The following is a 13,973-nucleotide window of genomic DNA, read 5'->3' on the forward strand; positions in this document are numbered from 1 at the left end:
CCACCATAAAACTCACCTTTATATTTTTTTAATATCTTTAACCCCACCATTCCCTTTCCCTATGTACTTTTAATAGTTTTTTTAATCCGTTTCTTAATACCCGCGCAAAAAGCAATGTTGCAAAGTGGAGTTGAATGGAGGGAGTATGTGGTTAGCTTAATAATTTAATACTTTTTACTTTTATAAAGTGCGTCATTTATTATTATTATTAATGTTTTTACGTTTAATTCTTTGTAGAAAGCTATAAAAAAACGAGTGAGAGAGTATTATACTGTATGAAATTAAAAAGAAAAAAGGTTATGTGCACATGACGATATAAATGGCAACTTAATAAGCTTGTACATACTTAACGAAAACAAACCGTGATCAATAAAAACGGGACAATTAATTTAGAATATATAAATAAACCGGGAAATTGAGAAGTCGATCACGTGAAAGATAATTGAAACTAACTTACTACTAATATGTTGTAAACTAATCTAAAGTATATGAATGTGTGTTAAGAAGCTCTACAAATCCATTGTGACCGTACACAACATGACTCAAAAAAACAGGAAGTTTATCGATTTGAGCCGTCATGCATGTTCTTGTTTGGTTCTTTAGTTATAGATTATAGAAGTATTGTTTTATTCAATTATTACGTACACCCAAATTAAATAATCTTGTAGGGTTATAATTATTACTCAAAGAAAAGGACAATAATAATCTTGTAGGGTAGTATTTGTAGTTGTAATAGTAGAGTCACTTATTAAATACTCGTAAATAATGTAACTCATAATAAGAAGGTAAAACAATTACGGAGTATTTTAATTAACATGAAATAATTAATAATTTTCATTTACAATGATTATAAACTAGAATCTGTGTTCATCTAAATACATAAACATGTAAATATTATACTCCATTAATGTAATATTAGTTCCCACAAAAATTAATGTAATATGAATATTAATTTTATTTTATGGAACTTACTATGTCAATATGATAAATATTCAATTTAATAACATCACATGATACAAACTGAAATGTCCAGTTCATAGACTATATATCTGAGGTAGTACCTCTTATTGTTTATTTTCTGAGTTTTATTTTAAAGTTTTTGAGTTCTGCTTTAGTATAAAGTTTTTGAGCACATTTACTAAAACATTACACTAAAAAAATATAATATTGCTCAAAAACTATAGTTATTCTAAATGGTAATATGCTCAAAAAAAATGTGCATATGCTCAAAAACTACAAGGTCTGAGGTACTACCTCAAATGCTTAATCTTTTTTCTCTAAAATGTCACAACAATTCTCTTTGTAGTCTCAAGTATATTTGGCTTATAGAGTTTGGTGGGTATGTAATTATATACTCCATATAATGAAATTTCAGTTCACGGGTGAAAATTTTCGCAGTTCTTAACTATTTTAGTTGATAAAATTGATGTAGGTGTTACTTTTAACCTTAGTTTAAACTTCGTCAAAAATATATTTTGTAAACAAAACTTGATCTTAAAAAAATATATCACCTTTTAGTGTTCAAAATATTCCTAAAGTTTACTACTCCCTCTATTTTATTGAATTAGCCTCATCAGCCCGTTTTGTAGGCATGTGGAGCTAATTCAACATAATAGAGGTAGTATCATCTAAGTGAGATTTTTGGTTTCAACTTTCAATTAGCCTAAATTTCAAAAGAGACGATATCTTAATATGAAATACAGTATTTTTTTAAATTCCGGATGATTTAATACTTGTCCATTAATCATAATGCCATATTATAATCGTGAACCTTGAAAACTTGAGTTAAAAACCCTTTTTATGCATGGCAAATGGATTCATGTGAATGTTATTTTGGTTATCTAAAATGACTGCTGGATTGATGCCAACCCCGGACAATGAGTATATGACTATGACATTTTTGGAATTTTTATACTCCGTATAAGAAACAAATACAATTAGGAACTCTTAGAAGTTAGAAGTAACAATGCATGGTAAAGTAGTAAATACTTATAAAAAAATAAGGAATCTATGTCAATAACTAAATGGGGTAAGTCCCAAATTTTCATAAAATTATAATGATAGGTTTGATAGGTTCTTCCATAGTTCAATGTATGTACAAGATAAGTCTTGACTCTTAATGATTTAATATATGGTACTCTGGTCCGCGGGGTGATCTGAAGTCTAATGGTTAAAATTTGCGTGATATTTTCAATGACTCAGATTCAAACTTTGCCTAGAGTAACCTTGTGGAGTGTTTAAAGCCTGAGACTATGCCTTATAGACGTCGAGCATGTCACTGTTGGATGGCTACCTGGTATACGTGATTGCAGGCTATCACGTATACTCCAGAGGCTTACCCACTGTATAACAAAGATAGCGACTACGGGTCCTCTCTTCACCAAAAACTACACTATATGGTACTCCGGATTGTATATATGTCGTCAAATTAACGACTATACAATCTATATATCGAAACAGTTGAAACTAATTTTTTTTTCGAAAATTCTGGAAGACACCTATTAAAAACAACAAAAATTGAGTCTATGCTTAAGCAAACAATATAATCCTAACTTTAGAAATTTTGTTTTGTTTAATTTATATTTCGTCAAATTTGATATATCTTGCAAATGTCGTTTAATTTGTATGATATTATAAATTGATATAATCATTTGAAAATATTTATTTTTTTTTCAGAAGAGAAATTATGTAAGATCACCTTACGTAAAAGTTTACATAGTTTTTTTTCCTTTTTTTTTTTCATTTCAGAGGAATGATATTAATAATTTCTTTTTAAGAACATCGATTTTAATATCACTTATAAATAGTCTTATAATTACAAAATAATTACGAGTATTTTTTTAGTGATCCTTCTCGCTTTCATTTTCCATTAATTAAACATCAATAAAAAATTGACAAGCTGAATAGGTGATTCAAATGATCCATATACATCCCCCCTTGAATATATTTTCAAAGTGGTCCAATAATAATAATAATAATAATTAAAAAATAAAACAAACAAATAGTTTCTTAACATTTTGCTCTATTTTTCACTAGTTTCTTTTGGTCCGTTGAACAACGATATTATAGTACATACATTGAAAGTCATAAAGACAACTTTAAAAGTAATCTAAAGAGGAAATAAGTTAATAGACAAAGTTCGTTAAAATTAGGAAATGGCATATATACATCTTAATTCTCATACATAGTCATAACACTTGTAACAATAATGACGGAAGTTAGGTTTATTTTAACGGTTTTTCTAACGTGTGAACAAGCTAATTATGGAAAGATTTTTAAGGGTATATCAAAATTTCACCATTAAACTTGTTATTGTTATCACTAAACTTGTTATTTTTGGTCGAAAAGAGCTGAACTGGACTGAACTAAGCTTTAATGAAACTTAACTGAATTAAAGTGAGAGTTAACTTGTGAATATATGAGCTGAACTGAACTAAACTGAACTGACGGAAATTACTGAATTGAACTAAACAGAGCTTATATGAACAAATATGAACTGAAATTAAGTCTAAAAAAAACGTATTACACTTATATATTTGTATATTTTTCTTAACCCTAGAACTTATTGGTATGTATATGTATCTTTGTTTGAGTTAATTATCCCTAGATAATACTCCCTCCGTCCCGGTCATTTGTTGTCCTATTTTATTTTGGTGTGTCTCAGTCAATTATTGTCCTTTCTATTTTAGGATTATATTTGATGAGCAATTTGATCATTCACACCTAAGTTGGTCTACTTGTTATCTTATAATTAGCCCCTGTCCCTCATCTTTCCTTGGTCTTTGTGCGAAAACCAAAGAATAATAATTGACATAAACAGAGAGAGTAATCGTTAATTAATGTGGTATGTAAATTATTGTCAAGTTGATGTAAAGTAGAGAGAGCTACATACGGAATTACGGATCAATCTCAATGCTTTAACACATACTTTCGTATGTACAAGCTTATAACAAATATAGAGCGTTGACATTGTTATTGTTATTAGGCGACGACGTTTGATGCGTACACACATTCAAATAATTTGGCCTCCATTCGTATGTTTTCATCTGACCTAGTTGTATGTTTTCATTGTTATCCAAATACCCAAGTTGCCTATGAAGCCTATGATACTCATCACTTTACTAATTTATCGCGTATTTATAATAATATCCTAGTAGTACTCGTGATCGAGGTTTAAATTCCGTCAGCATTATATTCGTCCATGTCTTAACCCTAGTGGTACTCATGATCGAAGTTTAAATTCCGTCAGCATTATATTCGCCCGTATAAGACATGCATGTAGCTAGTCTATTATAACTTCATATACATAAGTAACACAACCTACTTCTCATTCACAACCATGTGAATAGCTTATATATGTTGACCCTAGAAGAATTAAATTAGGCCTTATTCTTTCAGGCTAATACGATAAGGACCGTTTATTTTCTATATTCAAAATGTTTTATTAAAAGCATTCTAAATGTTCATAATTCATACGGAGTATAAGGGAAATAATAAATACAACTCAATACTTAATACATGCATTAGTTGCATTGATTCATGTGTAATTTATTCATTGTGTAATTTAATCCTATTGGATTGTATTTATCATTTCCCTTCATATAATACGATAATTATACATAAATTTTGTAACCATATGATCTAATTATCCGTATAAAATTTACTGTATGTTAATTAGTAGTAACTTTGGTATATTAGTACAGAATTGGACAAGCCCACATACTTTATAATTTGTTTTTGGGCTCCACCTGGCCTCATAGTATAGTCAGGGTTTGGATAGTAGGGCCATAATGGGCCTTGCTTCATTGTACTCCAGCATAAGCCCGTAAACCGCTAGATAACAAATTTCAACTAAGGGTGCTCAATGGGCCTGGACATGGTGGGATGGACCGGGTCGGGCTGAGGGCTAATAGACCAAGTATGGCCCAATTAAGGGATACCTGGGCCGGGCCAAAACTGGGTGGTGTTCAATGGGCCTGTTCAATGGGCCCCAGCCCAGTTCTCCAAGTAACGACCCAGACCAGGCTGGGGCCCCTGTTTATCATATTTCTTAGTGTTGGGACCAACGCGGGCCAAGGAAATAGCAGCACTAACCGGGCGCACGGATGACGCAGCCCGCAGGACTGTGTCAGGTTGCAGAATACTGGGCAATTATACCGAGCGTGGTGGGTTGGCCCGTCATGTTGAACAACTCCAATTTCAACTATTTATTAGACAGGTCATATGTCTAATAAAAGAGTGTGTACTTCGATGTCTCAGTGTTTCAATAATACTATTTATATTAGCATCGTCATATAGAGATCTGGATCATTTTCATTGCCTAAAAAAATAGAGATGTTTATTTAATTTCCTCTAATAACCTACAAGATCCATTGTTCGAAATTATATATGATTGGTTGATCGTTCAAAATCAAAATCCTTAGCCATAAATGGAATTATGGAAGGGAACGAAGATGGAGGAAATACAGAAGACTCGAACTCATACAGTCAGGTGAAATGTATAATACATTAATACAGAGTATTATATTCACGAGACATCGACTTTTAAAAAAAATATAATGATATAAGTTAGTGTATTCAATTGATAATATGATTCCCATCAACTTTTTTTTTTTTTTTTTTTTTTTTTTTTTTTTTTTGTTGACTGGGAGTATCCCTACCGACAATGGGGCGATCTCCTTCGAGTCGAAGGCAATTTAATGGGTTGACCCCTCCCAAGTTTGGTTTTTTCATTCGCAAGAGTCAGGAATCGAACCCCTGACCACTTGTTTAAGAGATGAGAGCCCTTACCACTCACACCAGCCAACTTTGGTTGATTCCCATCAACTTTAAAGTGCAAAATTATGAAAAAATTTCCAAGCACTAATTTCTAATTAAGGCCAAACTTAAGTTGACTTATTTGATCATAATTCATGATTACTTGAGGTGCACATTACGCAACAAATTAAAAAATCAAAACGAACCATGGTAAAAAATTGCGTCTACATGTCAACCTCTAGAAAAGGACTTCCAAGAAGAAACACACACATTTATCGTAAGTACCTCGTATTTAGCTTGTATTTTTTTTTTTTTTTTTTTTTTTTTTTTTTCACGGTTTTACGAAGCGCGCACATAGTCGCATTACAATAAGGGGAGGGGGGATTCGAACCTGGGACCTATTGTCCACAATACCTCCGTCTTAACCACTAGACTAAGACATCCTTGGTTCGTATTTAGCTTGTATTATAAACGTAAAATAATGATAATCGTCCAATTTTTTCTTCATTTGTGATAAAAGATTAAAAAAAGTTTGATGCATGCTTCTACTCTAATTTTTTTTTGCTTTTCAACGTAAAATTGAAATGATGCTTCGGGACATATGGGGAAGGGATCCAACTTAGTTTTTTATTCCGTTTTTTTTTTGTGTGTGTAAAGGGAGCTATAAGGCGATTTTGATGCTGACGGGGTTGATTTCAAATCATGAGTTTATAAATTAAGTTAATTAACATCTACGGGGAGAAATCCAACTTAAAAAGAGTAGTATAATTTAACAAAAAAAACTAAATATAGTCAACATTTTATACTCGACTACAAAAAATATGTTTTAATTTCTTTCGTAACTCAAGCTTCAATTTAGTCTAAATTCGAGTCAAATACACGGAGTAATGACACATCCTATAGATAACAGTTTTCACTAACAAGGCTAGGATAGAAACCTCAAATAAGTAATACTCTCTACTCTCTTCTGTAATTATTTCGTTATAAGCTATACATAAATAATAGGTCTTACTTAAGACGGTTAAACGGGTTATATTCGTTTTAAGAATAAAACGGGCTAAATAAAACTCCGCTTGCACAAATGGGAGAACCCTTTTAACTTGCTAATTTCAATACATTCTGTTTTTGTCTTATTTGTTGACCAGTTTTAAGGTTAAGACGGATATATACCCGTCTTAAATGAGAATTTGTCATATACAAATTATTCGATTTTGACTATTATATTAATTAAAGATTAACGAATGACCGAGACGGAAGGACTATAGCTCGTTTACTTTAACTGAGCTTGTTGACTTACACGTAGCAAACTTTAAAAATACATCAATGAACCCACATGAGCACAAGACCGTAGTCTCAACTACTGTTTTAAGAGAAGAAAAATCCATGCATGCATGTATGAGAACATAACTATAACACTTATACCATACAGTAAATCAGTAATACATATCCCGTCTTAATCAAACTGATCCGTTGGTATATTTATGGTGCTATTTGACCTATTTCCAACTGCCATATTCTTAACTTTTGACCTAATTAAAACCAATAATATGTCATTATAGAACAACATTAGGAAAATATCGAAAACTAACCTAACCAAATGATATGCTAAATACTAAACAATCATTCGAGTTACAACCCTAACAATATTCCCATTATACTCTCTCCATTCTGATCAATATTTATCTGAAATTTGCATAAAAGATTTCGAACGATGATAAAAATTAATCAGGACAAAGAGAATACGGGAGTAGAGGTTACTTGTCTCACTTTTACGTTCCATCCCCTTAAGATCTTGACACATCACAATTAAAAAAAAAAAAATGGTAACATTATATAACAAAGTGCTAGTGTGTCATTAGGAGCAGTAATGGGACACAAGATGCATGAAACATGAAATGGGATAGAGAATCTGCTCTGAGAATACGGAGTACATTTTAAATTTCAATCTTAGGCAATATATAGATTGAAAATTATGGAGAACAATTAAATTAAACTAAATTAATATGGTAAAAAAGGAAAAAAAAAAGAAAAATATAAAACCCTTAATAAAATCCCTCATTCAATTCTTCTTGCCCTTATTATTATCATAATCAAGAAGCTCCTCCAACACATTATCATCCAAACACTCAAACTCAAAAACTTCTTGACCACGTCCACGGCCGCCACCCCTAGTCGATGATGAAGACGAACTTCCGGCCGCATAAGTAATACCACCACGTGGCAAATTATACTCACTTGGAAAATTAAGTATAGCCAAGTGACCTCTCATATTATAGGCAGCTCGGTCATATGCCCGAGCTGCCTCTTCAGCTGTATTAAACGTACCAAGCCAAACTCGAGCTCCATTCCTATTTGAGTCACGAATCTCAGCCGCATATTTACCCCACGGACGCTTCCTTACTCCCCTATACTTAACTTCTCCACTTCCAACATTATCATCCTCCATTTTTTTTTTCTTAAATTAGTGTAATTAATTAAGTTTTAAATTTGTTGTAAGAAATGTTTTTGCATGGGTGACAAAGACTTAGGTAACGTACGTATATAAAGAGTTACGTATCAAAAAAAGTAAAAAGTGCATGAAATAAAAATGGGTGGTGCAAATTAATACATGTGTAACATCGTACGATAAATAAGAAATGTTGGCACGTTGTTTTTATTAGAAGGTTCGATAAAATACGAGGACTTGAATTTTAACGTTATATAAGTCCAATGTACCTGGATATTTGATTAGCGGATGAGTCTTGAGTCAAAGTGATGGCTAAATATATTATTGAAATTGAAAAAGAAAGTTTTTTTAGTCTTATTTGGTGTATGTATACAGTATATATGCTCTTCTAGGGTTATAATTAATTGTTTTATTAAGTTTATGACTTTGATTAGCAAACGATAGAGTGTAGATTTGTGATAACGATAACAATAACGTTAGCAGAACATGTTCAGCAGATTTTGTAACCTGCATGTCGGACTCTCAAATTAAATTAGTAGAACTAAGAAAAAGTGTGTACCGTTTGATAATTAGCAGATTGTAGGACAATTAAATTTATTTTCATGTATAAATTAAATATGCTGCTATTAGGAGCGTATTTAAAAATAATAAATGTTTTGATCAATATGTTATCATAATATGAGCAATATAAAGTTAGTAGAATATGAATTGATCATTTTATTATTTAGGCTGAATTCTACGAATTTCACTTGATATTTTACCATATTAACCTATTTATATCGTTATAATCATTATATTTGACTAAAAAAACAGCAGTCAAAAGTTCTTAGTCACACGTGAGGTGTTCCAATTATAAGTTACACCAAGAAAATCAACCACATATGATTAAGTCATGAAATCAGAGGAGAAATCACAGGCATTCGTATGTTCACAGTTCTGTCGTCTATGTCATGCACACGATTTGTCGTCATCAATTTATGTTACGTTGCCATGTAGCCTAGAAATGTAAACAATAAGTCGATAATGATAGGGCATTATCGAGTGGTACTACTTTTTATATATAACATATACTCCGTACATGTAAGATTTACTAGACCTTATATAAGGATATTAAGAGGGTAGTACCAATACTCGATAGTCGATACCATTTACTCGGGTCCTCTCATTTCCAAATGTAAATTTATACCTGCTTTAATATAAATTGTTTTAGAATGTAATTCACTCCTAAATAGTACTCCGTAGACTGTAATATTATTGTAGATGTCAACTGATTTAGTTGGTAAAATTATGAGAGGTAATACTTATGATCTGTTTTAAAAAAATACCGTTTGTACTAAAATTTCCTCTATAACTTCTTTTACACTAAAAAAAAGAAATAGTAGTCCGTACAATAAAAGGAATAAGAGGATATTAAACTTTTATATATTCATTTCATTAAGAAGCTAAGGTTCTGCAATCCATTGAAATAGATTTGATTCTTGATTCCGTTATTAGTTTCTAGAGGGTCACTTAGTGCATTATCATGTACTCCGTAATAAATTTTAAATTATTAATTGTCTATAATTATAGAATTAATTTAAAGGGGGTTAATTAAGTTGTACGTTCACATTGCATGCTTGATTTTATTCCTAATTGATGCATGCATGAACTTTCTACGTAAGTTAAGTTAATAAAGTCGCTGCGTGTTTGACTATTTGTGACATCGAAGCTACTACTCTATATCTCTAAATCGTTTTAGCATAAAACCTTTAGATTTTCTTGGTATAAAGACTTAAAGAGTCATCAATTTAGTATTATTATTGTCGTCTTTCGATCTTATTATGAGAATCGTTATTCAATTACTTTACCAGCAATTTTATTTGGGTGTACCACATCTGATGTATTCTGATTTCAAGTTGGGTACGTATGATCACTAGGGCGGTAGTGATAAATTAAATGATCGAGCATGGTTCTAGAAATGTAGGAAAATAAATTTAATAGTATTATAGGTGGTGAAAATAGAGTTGAGTCTAACTTTGTAAAAGAAGTAAATAAAAAGGAGTTCAAGACTTGAGAATGCAACAATTGTCTAGTGACTCTAGTCCAATTCGAATTCAGACTAAGCCGAATGGCATATACCAAAAAAGCTACTAATTAAAAGGAGCTCAATTCCTTGGATTGATTGTATGTGCAACTAGTAGTGGGATACAATGACCGTGAAACGAGTTATTATTATTTGTGTTAATTATATACGAGTATATTTAAACTTGTGTTTTAATTAAATATTGTGTTGCTAGTAAATTAAAGAAAATGACGATACTTATTATCAGTAACAGATTCAGAAAGATTCCTCGGTCATCGGAGATACGAGTATACGACCTCAAAGAAAAAAAATCTAAAAAAAAAATCGCATTTGGTGTTCTCAATTGTAATGTGACCTTTGTTGCTTATATTATGAGGTGTTAAATTTAGGAATTTAGGTGACTAGAACACTTGAATGTGACAATTGAGCACAATCATGTCCAAAAATGGCTACATCTTTAGCTCAAATCCAACATATGGGCCTACTATATTATTGTTTTGATCCATCACAACTTGCTATATTTGGGCCACATTTTCTCGAGCTTGTTTATATAAGACGATTTCACACTAATATAATTATAAAACGGATCAAAACAATTTTATTAATGGTTAAAAATAGTTTGTAAACGATTTCATTTTACGATAAATTTGTGGAAAACCGCTTTACGGAAGTATTTTTGACTATATTATAGGTTGATCCATCACAACTTGCTATATTTGGGCCATACTTTCTCATTTATGGGTGGTGGTTACCCCCTCTAGGGCCCACATGATACTGTTTGGTCTTTGAATGTTGGGCCCAATTAAAAGTAGCAGCCCACTTGGGTCAAACAAATTTTATGTGGAGAGCTATTTATGAACATTGTATCGTGATATTTTCACTGAAGAGAATACAAACTCGATGACTTATACTCTCTGTTTCAGTCATTTGTTTACCTTTGTTTTTGACACAAAAACCAAGGATATCAGGGCAGGGGATCATTTGAGAATAATGTTATTGGATGACATGTATTGAAATTGGATGATCACATAACCCATTAGAAGCATGCCTAATATAGAAAGGTAACAACTGAGTGAGACCTAAAAATGGAAATAGTAAACAAATGACTGGGACGGAGGCAGTATGTTTTTTTGGTATATAGCATTCGGTTTACTCCAAAATCGAGTTGAGTTGGATCATCAGGGTGGTAGAACTCTCTCTCGTTAGTTTTAATATTGTTGTTCAAAGTCGAGACTAACTCTGGTTTAACTAAAACAACCCCTCATTGACTTACTATTGGATCTAAGTGCTCATAAATCGAGTCGAGTTGGATCATCAGGGTGGTAGAACTCTGTCTCGTTCGATTTACTCCGAAATCGAGTCGAGTTGGATCATCAGGGTGGTAGAACTATCTCGTTAGTTTTAATATTGTTGTTCAAACTCGAGACTAACTCTGGTTTAACTAAAACAACCCTTCATTGACTTACTAGTTGATCTAAGTGCTCATAAATTCGATGACTTATATGTAAGTGTAGCAATTATGATTTTGGACAATACTAACACATACAGTGGCGTAATCAGAATTCGTAGAAATAATAGATTGTGAGTTTTTTTATTGCAATCGATGTATTTTTCTTAATTAGCTCAAGTTTTTAGTTTATTTAGTTAGTAGGTTTAAAATCTTAAGAAACTGCAAATCATAGCGCTTTTAGCAAGATTATAGGCAAATTTATTTAAACTACGAGGAATAAAACTGAAACAACTGCAATGAAACCATGAAAGATGTTTAGGTCGAGTTAATGCACATTTGTGTTTACACTATTTCAAAGTTGTTAATCAGAGTGATGTTTTCAGTAGCTTTGATTAGGGTAGGGTGGCCATTGTACGAGTATACTACTACTAAAGCTAAACTTGGAATCACATATCAAATCAGGGCCCGGTAACTTCATCCTTTAAGGGCCCATGGGCTTTTACATACTGGATCCCATGGATCATCCAATGGCATTGAATCTGTTAGTACTACCATGGGCTTTTAAATCAATTCGATTTGATCCGATCAAAACTAACTAGTACACATGAGGTTATAAATAATCTGAGTCGACTTGTTAAGCTTTCAAAATCAGCTCGGTCAAAACTTTGTTCGTGCTCGGATAAAACGTGCTCGAGCCGAGCTGATCCCGATCTTAGCAAGGCTGGGAAGCTCGTTTTTGGCTAGTTTATAGGCTTTTTTTGTATAGTTTTTATACCCTAATAATATTAATTTTATTTTAAATTATATGTTATTTTGACATTTATAAGTATATCATGATAAATTATAGTTTTGTAATCTTATTTGTTTTGAAAAATAGTTATATTTAAAATGCAAGCAACTGAAAAGAATATAATAACAAAACGAGCTCGTTTCTAACTCGAACCTAGCCCAAGCTTCAATTTTTTAGGCTTGACAAGCTTCAAAGCAAAACCTAAGCTCGTGATCAAAATTACGAGCCGAACTCGATCTTCGATCGGCTCGTTTACAAGCCTTGTGCACATATTGCACCTTGAAATACTTTTGTCGATTATATTTGAACAACGAAAATAAAACAAAATAAGATATATCTTCCCATTATTCACTTTGTCATACATTTGATTATGATAATTTTCACATATATTATACAATCGTATGAAAATGAAATAAATACACGAGTATCCTATAATGGCTACGTCGAGCTAAAGTTAAGCTGGAGCCTCAACTTTTAAAGTTTGAAGAGTTTCACCCGATTTGGAGCTCGAGCTTAAATGTTTGATATCAGCTTAAAACTCAAATCAACAACCACCAAAATAGGTCATTGCCTAAATAATTACATGTGTGATCTTTTTCAACTCAAATCAATTATAGATCACCTAATTACTCAACTCAAATCAAATTCTTGCAAGTTACTCTTTACGGAGTAATTGCAAACTCCTGTGTAATTGAACTCCTACATCAGCATTGGACATCGGTTATATGAATAAAGAACCTCTCTATTTTCCGTCTCTCAATTTCTTATCCATTTTCTCTAATACATTCATACAATGTATATCTGTGGGTATTTTACCTTCACCTCATCCTCCATTGTTTAATATTTCGACTACTATAAAGCCCTTTTATGGACTGAACTTATAGGATCTGAACTTTTCTGAACTGAACTGAAATTATAGGAAAATGAGTATGAATTGAACTAAATTTTTCTGAAATGAACTTACAAAATCTGCACCACTAAAAGGAAACGAAGGGGGTGAGAAAATGAATAAAATCCTAATTGCAGTTATAGGTCACATGACTAGCTAATTATTGCAAAATTAAACCGGAGTTATTATGTGAGATGGTCTCACACGATGAACACAAAGACATTATTAGTAACAATAAATGAATGATTCTTTAATAGAAATAACCGTCTTACAGAATGAACCCGTCTAATTGTATAATTTGGGTTGCAAAACAATTGAAAGTCTAACAACAACGGCCACAAGAAACGATTTTGTGTTTAGAAGGTGCCCCGATGGCCCTATGACCCTAGGACCTAGCATTAGACCCACAACTTTTTGAGGTAAGACTTTATTAGTATTGAAGCGTGTGTATATATTGACAAATCTTTTTAAAAAGGTACATTTTGAGTAGAAAGTTGAATCAATCATGAAAAAGAAATCTTACAAAATTGCGGATTGTTAATTGATGATTGATTATTATGATTATAATGATTAGAATTA

The 13,973-nt window shown here is 32.0% G+C and overlaps 1 protein-coding gene across 1 annotated transcript; it reads right to left on the reverse strand.

The window, feature by feature from the left end:
• Positions 1-7,816: 7,816 nt before the first annotated feature.
• On the reverse strand, positions 7,817-8,203 carry LOC141608855 (ethylene-responsive transcription factor ERF095-like). Its single transcript, XM_074428200.1, has one exon. The coding sequence runs from the start codon at positions 8,201-8,203 to the stop codon at positions 7,817-7,819; it is 387 nt and encodes a 128-aa protein (XP_074284301.1).
• Between the last annotated feature and the right edge of the window lie 5,770 nt (positions 8,204-13,973).

This window comes from Silene latifolia, chromosome 10 (assembly GCF_048544455.1).
Source record: "Silene latifolia isolate original U9 population chromosome 10, ASM4854445v1, whole genome shotgun sequence".
NCBI classification, from domain to species: Eukaryota; Viridiplantae; Streptophyta; class Magnoliopsida; order Caryophyllales; family Caryophyllaceae; genus Silene; species Silene latifolia.